This window comes from Triplophysa rosa, linkage group LG24, assembly GCF_024868665.1.
Source record: "Triplophysa rosa linkage group LG24, Trosa_1v2, whole genome shotgun sequence".
In the NCBI taxonomy this organism is placed as follows: domain Eukaryota; kingdom Metazoa; phylum Chordata; class Actinopteri; order Cypriniformes; family Nemacheilidae; genus Triplophysa; species Triplophysa rosa.
This window is the reverse complement of record NC_079913.1, coordinates 13,102,780-13,121,303: the sequence shown is the minus strand read 5'-3', so window position 1 is coordinate 13,121,303 and position 18,524 is coordinate 13,102,780. Positions and strand designations below refer to the sequence as shown.

At 36.9% G+C, this 18,524-nt stretch overlaps 1 protein-coding gene across 2 annotated transcripts in view; it reads right to left on the bottom strand.

Moving 5' to 3' along the window:
• Nucleotides 1-13,939: 13,939 nt before the first annotated feature.
• The window catches only part of sfmbt2 (Scm like with four mbt domains 2), a 47,550-nt gene continuing 42,965 nt past the window's right edge, over nt 13,940-18,524 (bottom strand). Inside the window, exons 17-21 of one of the 2 annotated variants that reach the window (XM_057324441.1) lie at nt 17,772-17,947; nt 16,874-17,037; nt 16,294-16,548; nt 15,877-16,008; nt 13,940-15,147 (exon numbers count right to left, since the gene is read on the bottom strand). In XM_057324441.1, the coding sequence (XP_057180424.1) occupies nt 15,007-15,147; nt 15,877-16,008; nt 16,294-16,548; nt 16,874-17,037; nt 17,772-17,947 (868 nt within the window). In that variant the 3' untranslated portion in view covers nt 13,940-15,006. The remainder of the gene's footprint in view (nt 15,148-15,876; nt 16,009-16,293; nt 16,549-16,873; nt 17,038-17,771; nt 17,948-18,524) is intronic. The other variant, XM_057324442.1, reaches the window with a different exon arrangement.

The following is an 18,524-nucleotide window of genomic DNA, read 5'->3' as shown; positions in this document are numbered from 1 at the left end:
GCAATTAAAAAAAAGAGATCAATAACATCTGGTAATATCAAAGGCGTTTTTTATCCTTCCTTCAGGTCAACAAAGTATTAAAGTGATAGTTCACCCAAAAATGAAAAATCTGTCATCATTTACTCGCCCTCTTGTCATTTCAAACCTGTATGACTTTCTTCTGCAGAACACAAAAGATGATATTTTTTAAAATGTCGGTAACCGAACAATGACGGTACGCATTCACTTGCATTGGTTTTTTGTCCATGCAATAGAAGTAAATGGTTGCCGCTGTTGTTCGGTTACCAACATTCTTCAACATTTCTTCTTTCGCGTACTGCAGAAGAAAGTCATACAGGTTTGAAATGACAGAGTTAATAGTTATCATATTATAGTTCACATAATAATGGTTTTACATGCAATTCTGATTATAATATGCATTTATTTGTCAGCGATATCAGAGGTAACCCTTGTTTTCAATAGAAAAATTCATCCTTTGGATTCTTTTTGTCATTATTTCTATTCAATGAGCAATATAGTTTTCCAGCATGTATTTATATTAGTATTATGTTAGCTTATATCAATACAATTATTCATGTTAGTTTATGGAACATTTACCTAATGTTAAAAGTTACAACGTTTGATTTTAAAAATGTATTTGTAAATGCTCAAATTAACATGAACTAAGATTAATAAATGCTGTAGAAGTATTGTTTATTGCTAGTTTAGCTAATGCCTTAACTAATGTTAACAAATACAGCTTTGTTGTTAAGTGTAACTAAAATATTAATAAATAATTCTTTAATTTTGTAAAAGTTTTTGCACTTCTGTAGCCTGTCTTATTTAAGTACTCAACGAGCTTAATAAGATTTTTATTTTCATCTTTCTTTTGGGAAAAGTGTGAGTGGAAATAAATGGCAAAATATAATGGAAGTATGGGATGGGGAGGTGGAAATATGGGGGGATGGGACGGAGAGTAAAGGAATTGTAATTGTTGCATTGCATAGGTGCCTTCACTCTATATTTCTGTTGCCATGGAAACCAGTGAGGGAGCTGGCAGATGACTGGGAGACCCCCAGCGAAAGTCCTCCACACTCTTCCACACACACATACAGTACACGCACACAAATCCTGTGTCTGAATACATTTCATTTTAATTATCTGAATGGAATCCAAAGCTCAGAAATGAAGCGATTGTTTTGTTTTTAATTTATATTTATGATAAAATCCTCTGGATTTGCCAAAAGCACCATTTAATCTTAGTATGCAGCTAATTAATTAAAGCTCTAGGGAAAATAACTCCCATGTTAACTAATGTGATTGTAATGAATGCTGAATTCTGAGTATGCGCGTTAAACATCTTTTAGATCATGAATAAGATAACTGACATTTTGATTACCTTTTATATGACGATCAAATGATGTTTGTACTATTTTTCTTGTTTGTGTACATAGATCATTACTTAAACTATTGCATTCGTAGGGAAAGTTCATCCCCCCAAAAACAATTTGTCGTAATTTCATCATGTTGTACAAAACCTGTATATGACTTTCTCTGTTGTTTATATTTATTGTTGTTTTTTATTAAATCATTTTTTTTATATGTTTTTTTTTATCAATTTCATTTTAAGAGTAGTGCACAGGAGAATAGAAATAATTGTTTCACAATGGTATCTGTTAATACGCAAAAAATATTTATCTTCGGTAAATATGAAAATTAAATTCAGTTAGGATTGAAAAGAGTTTTAATCGCATATACTTTTTTGGTCTATGTGGCGACGCCAGTATGGTACATGAACGTAAATGGACACTTAGTGGCGTGCATGTATAGCTTAGTTTTCTTTATAGGAAACATGAATGAATATGAAACTGTTTCCTCAAAACCATTTCTGTTTAAACAGTTTGCATGCTGAGATAACAGTCATTCACAGTGAATACAAATGACAGTGCAACACACACAGAAACAAATACACAGATCATTGGAATTCCCCATGCACAGTGACATATCCAGCAGTGTGACTGAATTGCCTGTTAAGAGAAATTGTGGAAATTGTGGAAAATCATTTGCTAGGTTATAAAAATCAATATTTTTAAAGAGGCCGTTTAAACTATGTCCTCACTCACTTCATATGGGACACCAAACGTTTAACTGGAAGAACTTGTGTAATCCATTCTTGTGCAATTTGTCTAATTCTTTCTCTAACCTTGGGTTACACATCAAGAGCTTGATGGGAATTCATGTGATTGAAACAAAAATGTTTATGTGCATGTTCGCCTAAAGGCAAACACGCAGTGCAATCAAATGGAGTTTTGCTTGAGGTCTTTTTCCATGATGAGTCACAGAATGTGTCAAAGGTATATCAGTATGACTAATCCTAATGATCTCTTTGCATTTTACAAAGGCATACAAAGAACCTGTGCTTATGTATAAGTGCTTTTCCAGCACACAAATGACTGAGATGGTTATTACTATAGTACAAAAGCTGAGGGTCATTACATTCAAACATAATCACGCTGCAAGAAATGAAAGGCAAACCCTGAGGTCAAATCCTGACTGATAAACAAAGTAATTTTAGTAACTAAATGTAATGACTATTTTAAGTGGACAAAATAATAGAAAATGCAACATTAATAACATGTTTATGGTTTAAGTTATCTTATTAACACAATAATATACAAAACATTATTTAATGGGAAAAATAGTGTTTTTCCAACACAGTCTCATGGCAATTTGTAACTTTTAGGAGGTGGCTTAGTCATATGAATACGTACAATCTCATTCTTACATTTTAATTCACTTTCACGCTAGTTACGTTAAGTTCAGGGGAGGGGCTTCAGTATGGCGTGTTTCTACGTATCGTGCGTTTTTGTACGATTCATTTCGTACTGAGTGAAACAATTAGCCACTTCGTACGAGTTCCTGTGAGATCAGGTTGTTTTTTCAAAGTAAAAAAGATAACACTTTACTATAAAGGGTACAGATAATAATTGTACTAGTGCACCAACTAATGGTGGATTCACACGGTACGCGGTAGAATTGCCGCCTTTAACCCGATGTGGCTGCCGATGCCGTTCACAAAAAGATAAAATATTTTTATCTTCAGCTGCGCCTGCCGCAAAGAGCCGTGCCTGTGGAAGTTGCAGGATTTTGGATGCACGAGCACCACCAACGAAGTGGCCCGCGTTTTGCCGCTTAGCGCATGTTTCCCTTTGAAAATGAACTGGACAATCGCAACTGCTGCGTACCGTGTGAATCCACCATTCTAACGCCGGCTTCACACAGCACGCGTAAGCAGAGCAGAGTGTGAGCAGCACGTAGGCAGAGCAGGAGCAGCGCGTCGCCATTTTCCTTGTACACCTGCAGCGTTAGCAGCACGCAGCTAAACCACGGCTTTTGTATAGCAGACTGTATAAAGACTGTTTTGTGGGTCATATAAAACTTTCCGTTTTTCCACCTCCACAATGAGACGCGTGTCATCCATGTCGCTACCTGTTTGCACGTGCTGTTGCGTGATGTCAGCGTGACATCACTTCTATCATATATAGTTTAATACTTGCTTTTGATGTTTAAGCAAACTGGGAATAACCGATTAAGAAATGTAATGTGATCATCACTGCGCGTCTATGGCAAATGTAACTTTTAGTGTAAATTCATGTGTATTTTGGCCAGAATCAGTTCACTGTCGCTTTAATTGAGCATGAGCTGTGCAGCAAAAATAGACTCGGCGCCGAAATGATCGCTGCACTGCTGCTTACACGCCGCTTCTGCTCCGCGAGCACGCACTGCTTACACGTGCTGTATGAATGCTCTCATCTGTTAACATTTGCGCCGAAAAAAATATGCGCTGCTCACGCTCTGCTTACGCGTGCTGTGTGAAGCCGGGTTAATACATCATGAATTTATGGTAAAGTTCGCTTGCAATACACATGACATTTTTTTGGTGATGCTCTCAAACCAAAATCGCAATAGCTAACTCAATAAACATCATGAAACGTGAGAACGTAAGAAAAGACCAATGTTTATTATATTTTATATACACATGTACATACACATGTACACAGACATTACGAGACGGGGGGAACGATCTATGAGTGCTTTACATCGCGCCGAGCGGTCACAGTTATGTTTCCACGTGAGCCTGGTTCGAAATGGTGCGAATACAAACTGTTCTCGGCTCGGAATTCCGGCTGAATTGTGCTAAAAGAATGCGTGCAGAGACATTATAGCTCAGTCTCTTGTTTTACCAAGGCAGCGCATGACGTGTTTGTGTTTACATTCTAAAGATTTTCGTTATCAGCCCTGCAGTGGAAAATGAAACCATTTACGTACCGGTTGGCCCAGATTGGCACGGAGTGGAACGATTAAGCAACGAGAACGATTTGGCACGATGGCAGAATAGCACTCTATTTAAAGGGATGCCCCACCCAAAAATGAAAACTGATGTTGTTCCAAATCTGTTTAAATTTCTTTGTTTTGTTGAACATAAAGAAAGATATTTGGAAAAATGTTAGCAGCTGACATTTCTGGGACATCATTGACTACCATAGTAGTACAGTTTTTTTCTGTTCTTTTAAACAATGGTTCTGGGGCAACTTTGGCTACCATTTTATTCCTACTGTGGTAGTAAATAATGTCCCAGAAATCTCATTTGCTAACATTCTTCCAAATATCTTTCTTTGTGTTCAACAGAACAAAGAAATTAATACAGGTTTGGAACAACTTGTGTGGTAGTAATTCATGACAGAATTGGAATGGAGTGGAATGGAGAATGGAGTATCCCTTTAATGCTTACATTTAAAATGTGACTATATGCACAGATATGCAACAGAATAGTTTTTCCTTGACCCGTATCAAAAAATAAAGTCAAAGTACTCAGTTCTGCCAGTTCTAGATAAATGCCAGTGGTGACGTTTGACAACACACCTGCAGTTTGTAGTCAAGGTTGATTCACAACATGGGGAGCTGATTGACACACACCCACAGTAAATACCTAAGTTAGTGTAAAGAACAGTAACCTTTAGCATTTAGCATGGCTCTTTCCTTATAGAAAACAACATGAATTTGACTTTTTTCAAATGTATTGTTGACAACATTTCATTAGATGATCTTATGGATTTCACATGGGTCGTTAAATGGGATACATAGATGTACATCGGCACATGTGCAATGCATGTGCCTTTTCTGAGTTAACTACAGTCACCATAAAATCAAAACTGACTATCCATATGTTTATGGAATATTGCCATGTTATTCATATTAATCAAAATTAAACTATTAATGTTAATGTTATAAATGGTTTATCCGTATAAAAATGTTCCCTCTCATAGTCTTTCATCAAAAATGTTAACCTCCCCTCCAAATGTCATCTCTCTGCATGACTTATTCATCCTGGGGGCGGGGCTAAACTGAGTGTCGTTGTCCAATTGGCTAGGCCTTCAATTTCAAACGATCCAATCAATGCATACGTGTCTTTTGCATTCGCATTGCGTGCATTCGCATTTATAATACGTCCGTCTAAGCGGCCAACGCCTCCTTTACGGCCCCATACGTTAGCGGCAAACGCATCCGTTACGGCCCCATACGTTAGCGGCCACTGCCTCTGTTCCGGCCCCATACGTTTGCGGCCCACCGGGAAAACGCCCGGTACGCCAGATGGCCAGTCCGCCCCTGCCAGTAGCGTTGTTAACCACCACGCAAATGCGTTGGGCCCGCAAGCTTGGGGGCCCCCTAGTGGCTACAAGCGGTAAAATCATTTGACGCTTGATTTAGACACTCAGATATACGCAATGAAGTGCACGTATCAAAGCGGTGCTCAAAAACGAAAGAAAGCAAAAGAAAAGAAATCTAATACTAATTTTACGAATACAGCAAAACAATGCTATGAAAAGAAGAATCTTGCACCTTTTACTTAGCTAAAAGCATTCTGTATTATTCTGAATAAAACAAAGGACACTTTTTCATCCCAAAACCAAGAAGGTTTATTCTTATAACAAACTGGAGAGAATTTTGTGCTGTTATGTGGTTCAACGTAAAATAAATACAGTTTATATTTATACGTCTCATTAATTCCATGTACTCAATACTGCTGTGCAATTCAAACAAAAATGTTAGGCAATGTGTGGGGGGCCTCAGGTCTTGACTTTGCTTAGGGCCCCCAAAATGGTAAACACGCCCCTGACTATTACTTGGCTCATACATTTGTATTGGAAGTCAAACCAATAAAATTTTGGCATATAACTTGTCCCATGACATTTGTCCTAGGCACTTTACTGAATTGTGTGAACATTATTTAACATATTAAAGGACTTGGGCCTTTTCTTAGAGACCAGAATATAAAAGAAATTTACAGGTAGAGTTGAGCTCCTTTGAATTAGTAACCAATTCACCCAAAACACCCATAATAACCTTCCAGGACATAGCAATCGCATAGCTTTTCTACACAAACCATATGCATTGTGGTGACAAAATCATCAAATTAGCAAAATTAGCAACCCCAGCTCATTTTTAGCAGTGATCATACATTGAACACCGACAAAAGAACTAAAAGAAGAACTTGTAATATCAAAACAGGTGTGGAGATCAGTGTAAAAGTGTCTGTTTTGTTGCACGTTGTAACTCTGCGGTAAAGCCAGCGCTGAGAGAAAGTCAACCTCGGAACTGTACCTTGATTTCCGATTGCATGCAAAATGTGCAAATCTAAAAGGCAGCATATTTCAGAGGAAATGCAGCGCCTATCATTTAAGACTGCCCCCTTCACCCCCCTGCAGGTCCTGTGTGACCCAGTTTCAGGTGTTTGTACGAGAATGAGCTTTGTGGTAAACCCATGCATGCAGTTTTTTTTTGCACAACCGCACAGTCCCGTTGGCTGCCACTCTCCACAATATTATATCCAAATACATTGTCAAGCATACAAGAACACAATTGACAACAGTGTTGCTGTTAAGTCAACAATGGAGTTGCAAACTTTGTTGTCAGTAATAAAGCAATAGTTTAGGTTATGGAGATATTAAAATATATCAGATAATTTTATATTAAACAAGTTGAATGATTTGCAGATTTGACCAATTTAAAAGTTAAAGACATTGTAAGAATCTCTTCTGAAAACTCTTTTGGATGAGAGATATTGTTATTTCTCAGGTTAAATATCTGAAAATCAGAAGTCATAAGCCTTCATTTACTTACCATTTAATGGTGCTACAATTGTAAAATAAAATGGTCTCATTTCATGTGGACATGCTTTATTTGCAATGTTGATACGCTTGTTTTTACTAAAATGTGTGTTTGCAGCATCAGAATAATTCATCGATTATGGCCCAGCTGGTGTGCAGCATACCTTTAAAGTGATGTTGCCAGGCAACCATGCGAAGTGGGAGTTTTACAAATTGGTTCACCATCAGGCTCAATAGAAAACACTTAATGGTCATAAAGTCATGCTGCATGACATTCCTCCAAAATATTTATATAACCACTGCAAAATCAAAAGTGTGATTAGTAATTATAATTTTTTTCCGCGAAAATGTAGAATATAGCTCGGCTGGTGAGTCCTCAACTTGTTTAACATGCTGTGTAAACATTTCTGGTAATGAGCCATAATGATTCACAATAGATTAGTTGAATGTATAAAACCATTTCCAATTTAGAACTGTTGTCATGACGACGGAAACAAGTACACAGCCAACACAAAATGTTTATACAACCTTTCACAATGTTTTATTGTTAGATTTACGGTTGCAGCACAATATTCTAAAAATGTTTGGCAAACCACACCTTAAAAAGAATAATTCTGTCATGAATTACTCACCCTCAAGTTGTTCCAAACCTGTATAAATCTTTGTTTTGTTTAATACAAAGAAAGATATTTGGATGAATGTTAGCAACTGAGATTTCTGTGCCAGCATTGACTACCATAGTAGAAATAATTATTGTATATTTTGTTTGTTCTGTTGAACACAAAATAATATATTTTGAAGAATATAGGAAAACAAACTGGGGAACCTTTGACTGCCATATTTTGACTATCCCAGAAATCTCAGTTGCTAACATTCTTCTAAATATCTTTCTTTGTGTTCAACTAGAACAAAGACATTTATACAGATTTGGAACTACTTGAGGATAAGTAGTAATTCATAGCAGAATTTTCATTTTTGGGTTGAGTGTCATAGTTCACCCAAAAATAAAAAATCTGTCATGATTTATTCACCCTCATGTCATTCAAAACCTGTTTATGACTTTTTCTTCTGTAGAAAATAAGATATTTTGAGAAAAATCTTGGTGGTTTGGTGTCTATCCAGTGGAAGTCAATGGGCCCCAGTGTTATTTGGCGATCAACGTTCTAAAAAACATCTTCTGTGTTCTGCAGAAGAAAGTCATACAGACTTGGAATAAAACGAATGACATGAGGATAAGTAAATGAAAGAATTAAAAAAAATAAACTGACATCTGTTGTATTTGCCCAACCAAATACCCAAACACAAAAACATTGTAAAAACAGTTAAGAATAAGAACATAAAGTTTATCGCTGCGTCTGAAATCGTCTACTTCCATACTGTATAGTAGGCGAAAATGAGTATGAGTCATGAATAGTATGTCCGAAACCTCAGCATGCAAAAAAACATTAGTTTTATTAGTGGTTTACTACTTCCGCCGAGACTCGTGAGTGTGGATCGGATGGACACTTATCTATCCCATGACGCCACGGGAGCTGAGCCATGGTCTAATTTCAAAAGTAAATCAAATAATATAGCGTAAAACTTAAAGGTGAACTTTCTCGTGACTAAATTATGTTTTTCTCAACGCTCACATGTAGGTTGTTGTTAATACGTCATAGTCAAAGAGCATATTGGTCACATGACCATAAAACATGGCGGACGCAGTATGTGCGAAATGTTTTCATACTGCCACTCATACTTTATAGAACGTACTGTTTTAACTGCCGATAGGATACTTATTAAAATTCAGTACGTACTGTCACAGTATGATTTCGAACGCAGCCATTTTGTTTTTAATTTTTTCAAGAAAAATAAACAGCACCAACATTCTTATTAGCATAAAAAAGGAAAATAATATGGTAATGTGACTATAAAGGTTGCAAACAAAAAGTGCATTTAAGTAAATGTCGTTTTTTATAGCTTATACTGTTTATAAACTTTCTTCCTTTTAAATTCACAGAATTCAAATTATAAAAAGATAAAAAGATCAGTGAGTTTTTATTTGTGACTCTGTCCTTTAAGACTAAAATATATTTATAAGTACGCAAACGAATACTTGGCTAACCCATCGCAAATGTGCCTTCAAGTCATAATTAATTCTATGTTTTTACATTACTATGTGGTAACAAACGTCACAACTCAAAGGTCTTGTGTAGTTACCTTCAAACGTCTGTCCTGAAAACACGTATTTAGCTACAATTAACACGTCAACAGTTTAACCAACTTGCTTAGCAAGATTCTTTTCAAACTTGCTTCCCGATGACAGCAATTGACCTGAGAGAAACTGTATAATGCCTGCTGTGGAAAGATGCGTTCCATTCAACTTGAAAAAATTTTTTGATTCATATGTGGAAAAATGCAAAACAATGGTGTCACTTATGGCTGGCATACACTACAAGACTTTTAAAATCTGAACAGATTTTATTTAAACTAGACATCATAATACACTTGCAGACTTTTTGAAAGTTTCAGATAGAAACACACTAACTGATCAAATCTGCAGACTGGCACAGACTTTCTGTAACAAGTCCAGACTGAAAATCTGGGCAAAATCTGAGCAAAAGTCTTGGAGTGTATTTAGCCTTTAAAAGGATAGTTCACCCCAAAATAAATATTCTGTCCATTTTGTGTCCACACAATGAAAGTCAATGGGGGCTAAGGTTGTTTGGGTACCAACGTTATTTAAAATATCTTAATTTGTGTTTTGCTGTAGAAAGTAAGTCATACAGGTTTGGAATGACATGAGCGAATAATGTTTGGGGTGAACTAACGCTTAAACCCTTTTTCTATCTGGCAATGTGTAGGGGCTACGCACCTTCAAAATGTGTTAAATAACATCATGAGCAACATAAGACTTTTTTCTTCACCATCTCAAGAAAAGATTCGCAATCAATTTGAGCATTTTTGTTGTCTTTTTTACTCAAGAAATGTAGATTATAATTCACCACAAAGGCAACATTCCGTGTCGTCTGTTAGATATATGTTAGTATGACCACATCATAACAGAACACTGCAAGTCATACGACCCAGATATTCAGAACAGACCCGGCGGTGGAAAAAAACCCTACAAGAAGCTAAAGGGTATGTGTCTTGTGGTGCATGCATGCTGCCTGCTTAAGGGTTAAGGGAGACTTTTTTTGCTAATATGTCATCGTCTGAGTAAAGAAGTACACAGTAAATAAATAAAATGTGTTAGTCAGTCACTAACTTTTTGTAGTACTTTTTGTAGGTGTTTGAACATGGTTGTATTGTACATTGCAAGTATTGCCCCCTTGGACAATGAGTTTCATTCTGATTCGTTTTGAGAGTGGAAATTTCATTGTTCAGATCTTGGTCCAAAACCTTCTTTGAAAAACCTCAGTTGTTACGTAATATTGTCATGTTTCAGGCTTGATCGGCAGAGAGTGTGTGGGAGGAAGTAAACATCCCAAAGAATAATGTTGTATAATGTTTCCTGGTAATCATGTTTGTATTGGAGCGAGGACAGTAAGCCCACGTGAGTTTGTAATTCTCTGGTAAATCACCCGAGTAAAAAACTATCAGAGATAGTCTCATCCTTTTAGTTTTTACTCAAATGTCTGTTATGCTGTTTGGGTGAAAGGATGCACTACTATAGGATCTTTCTAGTAATACTAATGTTTCTAATGTTATGTGGTTGCTAGGCAGCTAGTTCTTGGAAATATTTGTTAGGACAGTGGTTCTCAAACTGGGGGTAACCAGATTGATCCAGGGGGGCACAGATTTTATGGCATTTTATGAAATATAAAAGTTCAAAAAAGGTGTGCACATCCACAAACCACAAGGGCTCAGGTGCAGGACAAAAAACATGAAATGTTTATTCTGCTTTCATTTTATGAAATATACACATTTTCATAGATTTTATGCTGTCAAACATATTAAAAATAAGACCACCAACTAAAGGAATCTCAGTTGCAGCATTGTATAACTGAATATGTTTTTGGTTTAATTAAAATTCTAAGTTTAAGATGGTAAGTCTAGGGGGGCCACAAAGCGATGCACTCTACACAAAGAAAGTTTGAGAACCACTGTGTTAGGAAAACTTTAGTTCTCTTAAAAAAGTAAATTCCACACTTAAACAGAGTTTTTATGAAAACCAAACGTTGTTTATATATCTGGTGTTTTTAGTATGATAGCATGATTTTCTCCTTAAAATGGCAGTTAAGTCTCCAAAAACTATTTGAAACCGCCACTCATTTGTCAACTCAACTTTTTCAACTTTATTTATATAGCGCTTTTTACCATTTTCATTGTTACAAAGCAGCTTTACATGAAACATATTGACTATAAGCAAAACATTAAAATTATACAAGTTAAAACAGAAGAAGTGAACACACAGAATACAGACACACTCATAGGTTCATACACACCCACATGCATAAAACACGCGCACAGCACGCGCGCACACACACACACACACACACACACACACTAACGCGTGATGCATGAGCATCCTGGTTTTTTGAAGTTGTGAACGGAGACAGAATATCATATCACACACACACACACACACACACACATGTTGAGTTTCCATGTTTTATGGGGACATTCCATAGACACAATGGTTTTTATACTGTACAAACTGTATATCATATTCCCTACCCCTAACCCACCCCCAACCCTAAAAGTCACACACAACTGTCTGCTCTTTTAGATTTTCAAAAAAGTTAATTCTGTATGATTTATAAGCTTGTTTCCTCATGGGGATAAAAAAATGTCCCCACAAGGACAAGGATTTTGGATATTGCTATCTTTGTGGGGACATTTTGTCCCCATACCGTAGGTAATCTCGGAGAAACACAGGTCAAATATTCCTAATATGTAATAATAAATAAATTAAGCAGAATGTTACATTTTAAAGTTATATTAATAAATACAAAAACTTTAAATTCTAAAGCTAATGTCAGCAGCCCCCCAGTCAGGCAAACAGTGCAAAACAGTATGCAAACGGTGGCAAGGAACCCAAAACTCCAATTTGTCACAATATGTTGTAACCAATCATGTCACACAGTTGAGCGAGTAGATTGGGTAGAGCTGGTGTGATTGAGTGGAGGCGGGGACTCATTTGCATATTCATAGTTCCGCTTACAGAGAATGTGAAGCTGACGTCACACCCTATGTTGTATATTGCAGTGGCACCGCCATCTTGGGAGGATCATACTCCACTGCTGTTATTGTTTTGATATGTACCATTACTTGTTTTGTTTTATATATGGAGAAATCAAAAGTGAAAGAACCAGGGGATTTTCCTGAACAACTCTGCATAATGCTATTGCAGTTTTTAACACCGCAAGACCGACCTACAATAGTTATATTTCCTAATCAAACTAGAAAAACAAAACACTGCATTGAATGCACTAGCAGCCATCCTCCCATGATGGCGCAACATTCAACACGGCGTGACATAGCTTCACATTCTGTATACTAAATAAAACAAAGGTCTAAAGTTACAATCAAGATTATTTTCACAGGATATTTCAAATGTGTCATTTTGATGATCAAAGATGAGTTTTATTGGATAAAATAATAAACTAATATGTAATTGTGACAATATGTGACCTTGGGCCAGATTTAACAGGGCAAAATAGTGCAAGAGCACATTTCCAAAAAAGTGCCAATGGTAGTGAATATTTCTCTGGGTGATTTACTAACAAGGCACATATGAAAAAACACAGGAGCAATATCTCATTCCCATAATGACCAACGCAATCTACTGAGAGCAGTGCAAATTAGAGCATGCTTTAATACATACTTTTTTGGGCGTTAAATAAAGTCGCAAATACCAGTACAATGACGAGTGCAAACTGCGTTGCATGATTCATGACTGAAGAGGAAACTCCTACAAATGAACATATGATAATATCAGGCGCTAAAACATCAACTCTAATTTTCACCGCGTGTCTTTGGTAAATAACGACAGTCATTTTTCTTACATCAAAAGAGGCGTTCGCGCTACCGCAAGCTGTTAGTAGATCTGGCCCCTTGTTTGTGAAATCCTGACTAAAGGCTCATGATATAATGATGAGTTTAGGAGCATCAAAGTTTGATTTCAGTCATAAATTGCACTAATGTTAATCTTTGACATGGCTTTACTGGGCCAATATTAAAGATATTAAAGAGGTGATATGACACGGCTGAAACGAATACAATCATTTGTTTTAGATGTAATGCAATGTGTATACACGATTTAAGGTTAAAAAACGCTGTATTTTCCACATACCGTGCATGTTTGTATCTCATCTTTGCTCCGCGTCTCTGAAACGGACAGATTTTATACAAAGCTCACCGCTCTGAAAAGCGAGGTGTGCTATGATTGGCCATTTAACCAGTGCGTAGTGATTGGTCGAAAACTGCAAGCGTGTGACGGAAATGTAACGCCTCTTACCATATTTGGAACATCAGGTTCCAAAGCAATTGTACTGACAGTTACGCCCACCTTACTTGCGTATACATTTGGGTGGTCTTTGTCAAACCATACCACGAACTGACGTAGATTTGTGGGGGTGTGGTTACACGAGGTGTTTCAGGCAGGTCTGGGTGAGCATTCGCTTTTAGATAGAATGCATCTTTTGCAATTTTATGTGTCTAATACATGCATGGACAACTTATACACCAAAGACACAGAAAAACACGTATTCGTGTCATATTAAGATTTTCACAGACTACATTATGCAGGATGATTTCATGTAGAAAGCAATAAATCACAAAATAAGACTTTAGCTAGGTTTTCACAGGCAGGATCACTTGGAATCACTTATAATTATTGATGGATTTGAAGCAATGAAAAAGATTGAGACATTGCAATAATTGTACTGTAGACAGTGTTTACTTGCAGTTGTACAATTTTAATACAATCTACTAGTTAAGTGATTAAATGAAGTGTCTAAAAAGGAGAGAAGTAAAAAATATATCACTATGAAAGTCATTAACAACAAAATATGCATATAAAACAATCAATTTTGCATAGATTATATTTACATAAAATATAGATTAGCCCATTACAAAAGGCCACTCTTCAAATTATCCACTTGCCCTTGTATTTCCAAAAGAAACAAATCAAGTGTTCAGATTAGAAAAATGATCAGGCATATACAGTACTTATATCAGATTTATGTGTAGAGCTATTATCTAATACAATGAGTTATATACTGTATGTGTGTGTACAGATGCATGCACACAAACACGTGCACATATACAAACGCAGCATACACACAACATACAGTCACTCACAGAACATGCCTACATCAAATTTTTCAGTCCCGATAATAATGAAATTCTACAATTTAACCTATTAAATTCGATGCCTAAATTGATCTCTCCAAAGTAGATTTTTCAGGTGTTACAATTAAATGTTATAAAAATAGTTTATAGGAGCAAAATAAATATTGCAAATATATTAGCTTACTTCTTAGGTCAATACTTCACATATTATTTGTCATGAAATATAATTTGGTCCTGATGGGGGAAAAACTGCAGATCTTTTGTGAATGGAAAAGTTGGAGGTGTTTCACATTTGAAATGTCTTTTATTCAAACATATCCCATTCCTATCGTAGCGGGATATTGTCTTTGTTCTAGAAGATTTTTCTCTTGAAACCTCTATAAATACGACACTTTCCAGTTTTAAATGGTATATCAAAGGCAGTTAACAATTCCTGCAAAATGCACTTGTAGCCAACCTGAGGTTTCCTGATGTATGGATTAAGATTTCAAACCCCTGAGAACAATACATAGGTTTCTGTTTCTTTGCGTTCGTTGAGGCAAAGGATATCGGGCAGGCTAGCAGAGTTAGCAGGGTTAGCTTAGTTAGCGTACTGGGAGTAGAAGGCCACTTTGACTCGTTCGATCTGATGGCAGAGTTTTATGGCTGGTCCGAGCTTAAGATCCATACATTCTTGAACTGTAGGAAGGGTCAACAGCAGCAAAGCTTGTCCATCAATATCCTTGAGGAGATAAAAAATGTATGCTGTTAGCATAAATGTTTGATAATTTGCCGGTTTTGCTTCTTGTTGTTTGCTTGGGGTGGGAGAAGCATTCCCTGTTGAAAAAAGCAACATATCCTGGTTTGGTATGTTTTGATGGTGGTTTGCTGGTTTAAGCTGGTCATACCAGCATCAAAACATATCTAACCCAGCATATGCTGTTTTTTTCAACAGGGTTGATCAGTCAAATGTGTTTCAGTCAAATGTGTTACAGTCAAAGAGAACCTGCTAACCACATGACGACAATACATTTAATGTGTTTGTTTTAACATTTTTGCAACGTATTGCGTAAATTGTGTTTATTGACTTTGTCATGTAAAATGTAACATAAACTAAATAGTTACGTTTCAAGCCATTTTCTACATTTTGCAGTGTTCACAGGCCATTTATTTGTCATTTCTCCATTAGGAATTTACTGGATCATAAACACCGAGCATTCTGCACAAAATAAAGCAAACTGGATGGAACGTATGGGTTGAAAAAGTGTAAAGCCCCCATGTAATCACAATTCGTTTTTTGTCTTTTAGTATAAATAGGCCTATGCTAGCCTTAAGGATATCTATAAAGTAGTGTTTCAAAACACATTCATAAAAAAAGTGTAATTTTGGTATTTATCACTTTATAAATTGACAGAGGCCATAAAATCTTACTAAAAGTGCGCATATGTTCGCAAATGATGTGTATGTGTACCTGCTCTTGGAATATCTTGGCAAGGGAGGCGCAGTCGGTAGATGCGATAAAATCAACCACATCAGATACACTCCATTCCAAAGGGTTTCTCTCCAATACCAGACGATCATCATCGTCTTTCACACACTCTGTCTACAAATGCACACAAACAATATTAATACCTACACTTACATCAAAATACTTAAGACAAACAAACAAATTCTTTCTAATGTAATGTTAAGGGCATATTGCTTATATTGTAAACATTAGGCATATATTGTACTGTAAATGAAAGATGGGGAGAGGGATTCAAGTATAGTGAAAAATCTACCATTATGTAGATATTTGGCATCACTGATGGCATACCTGGCACAAATGCTGAAATTTGCATGAAGCTATTGTTATAAATTTTATAATCTGAGCGTATGTGCGTTTTACCTTTGTATGTGCGTGTTTGGTCGTCTGGTTCTGGATGTAGGAAACAGAGCGCGTGGTTCTCCGAGAAGCAGTCTTATCTGAGGGTTCTGGCCCTGGATGGGTCGCCCGGCGCTGAAGAGCAACACGTCGTGGGGGTCTTCCTCTTCTTGGGGCCTCTTTGAACGTGTGGGCAGGGGTCTCCTCATGGGGTGAATTGGAACTTTCCTCACTACCCGACTCTTCAAAGTCCTCGTCGTCATAGTAATAATCGCTATCCTAAAAAGCAATATTTTATTGGTTGCTTGGTTTCTTTACTTGGTTTCTCAATCATTTTGGTTCAAACATTAGTCATGCTTTCCGATACAAATGAACATTATTACCATTAAATTAAGATTAAATTAAAAAAATTCTAATGGCTTAAAAAATCGTATACATTTACATTGAATACATTCAATTTACTGCACACTAATACCGCACAGTGTTGTCCACAAAGAGAAATCTAACAAGTCAAAATTCGAGCACGGTACATTAAACTTGTTCTTATTGTCCAGTTTTAAGTTTGTTTATGTGTTTTGGTCTGGGTTTGTGCGGTTTGGCAGACCTGAGGTGACTCTGCGGTCTGGTATCCTACAATAGAAGTGCGGCGTTTCTTCTGGACAAAGATGGCTTTCCGTTTCTTTCGTCGGCGTGCTGGTTTGGTCATGTCACCATCCTGTGCAATCTCACCCAAACTTGGGCGGCCGACTTTCCTCTTCTTGTAATAAGCTACATTAGACAAAACATAATAACCAGAATGTTGACCGCTAACAAGGGCTCTAAGTCACGTTTGTGTGTCTGCATTTGTATGTGTGTGTTGTACTGAGCGTTCCCACCAAACACGACTTGCGCGAATGAATCGTGCTATTCGCGCGTAGTTGGACGCTTGAACATTTTGAGTTTACTGCTTCATTCGCGCGTGAAATTCACAACAGACGCAAGCTCGAAAAAATAAAATGGCGGCCGAAACGCCCGTTGGAGCATAGTTTTGTATAAATGTAAGTTTCATTTTCACTTTCAACAACTTCTGATTGCATTTCTAGCGAGAAATTAGTATTGTAGTTTTTAAATATGTGATTAATTATTGCAAAGATGCTCTCTGTTTATAATTCAAATAGACTTCAGTTGCGCTGCTTATCTGTTTCTCTGGGCTGCCTTCGTGCACAGATGCTGCACGTCACTACTAGAGCAAGCTCCTGATTGGTTAACGCGGCGCGAATTTTAGCCAAAGTTCAGATTTTTCAACTCGCGCGAATCACGCGTCAAACGCCCGAAACGCTCAATTCTCGCGAATCGCTTCATTCTCACCGCAAGGAGGTCTATTGCGTCTTTGCATTGACTTAACATGTAAATCACTTACGCTTAACGCTTCATTCGCGTCTGGTGGGAACACACAGGTAGAAGAAAATAACACAATTCCAAGTTAGAACGATCGTTTCTTCGGATCACAATAAAAGACTCACTGTATTTGGTTTTCGTTTGACTTGAACAGTTTTCAGGGCACTTGTCGGAAACTAGCGTTGGGCCGAAGAGGTTCGGACAGCACTGCAGTCTCTCACATACTCGACGGCAAAACTCTGCCACCTGCTCCATTGTGCGAACGATCCTCATGGTGGACCGATAACTCTTCCCTTTATATCTAGAGACCACAAAGCAAGTAATTGTTTTATTTATGTAATAATGTCCAATACAAGAAAAGTTTGCATTTTGAGTCTATTTATCCTATTGCTAAGGAGATAAGAAAACATGATATTGCTAAGGAGTATAGATAAAAAATGAGCAAGATTATCTTTTGTGATCAATTGTGTAAGAGTCAGGTAGTCTGTGAAGTGTTGGGTAATGTGATTTCACAGTCTAGAATGATTCAGCGTTTGGTACAAGCCAGTCAAAACACTACAGCAGTGTAGTAAAGGCTGGATGTATTGGATACATGTATGTGTTTGTCACTATCGGCAGGGGATAGAATATCTTGTACTTCGATGTTGCAGAGGTAATAATACAAACATTGCCATCAAACACAATTATTTCCTTACTGACGTAAGATCTGGCATTCAGAGATGAGCAGTCTATGTTGTTCTCTGTGAATTATTTATCATAACAAATACGAATTATCTGATCATTTACATTCAAAATGTTCTGCGACATCTACAGATTTAGGTGTTAAGAGATTTAGTCCAATTTTGTGTTGTTTATCATTCCAACCTTGTTTTAAAACA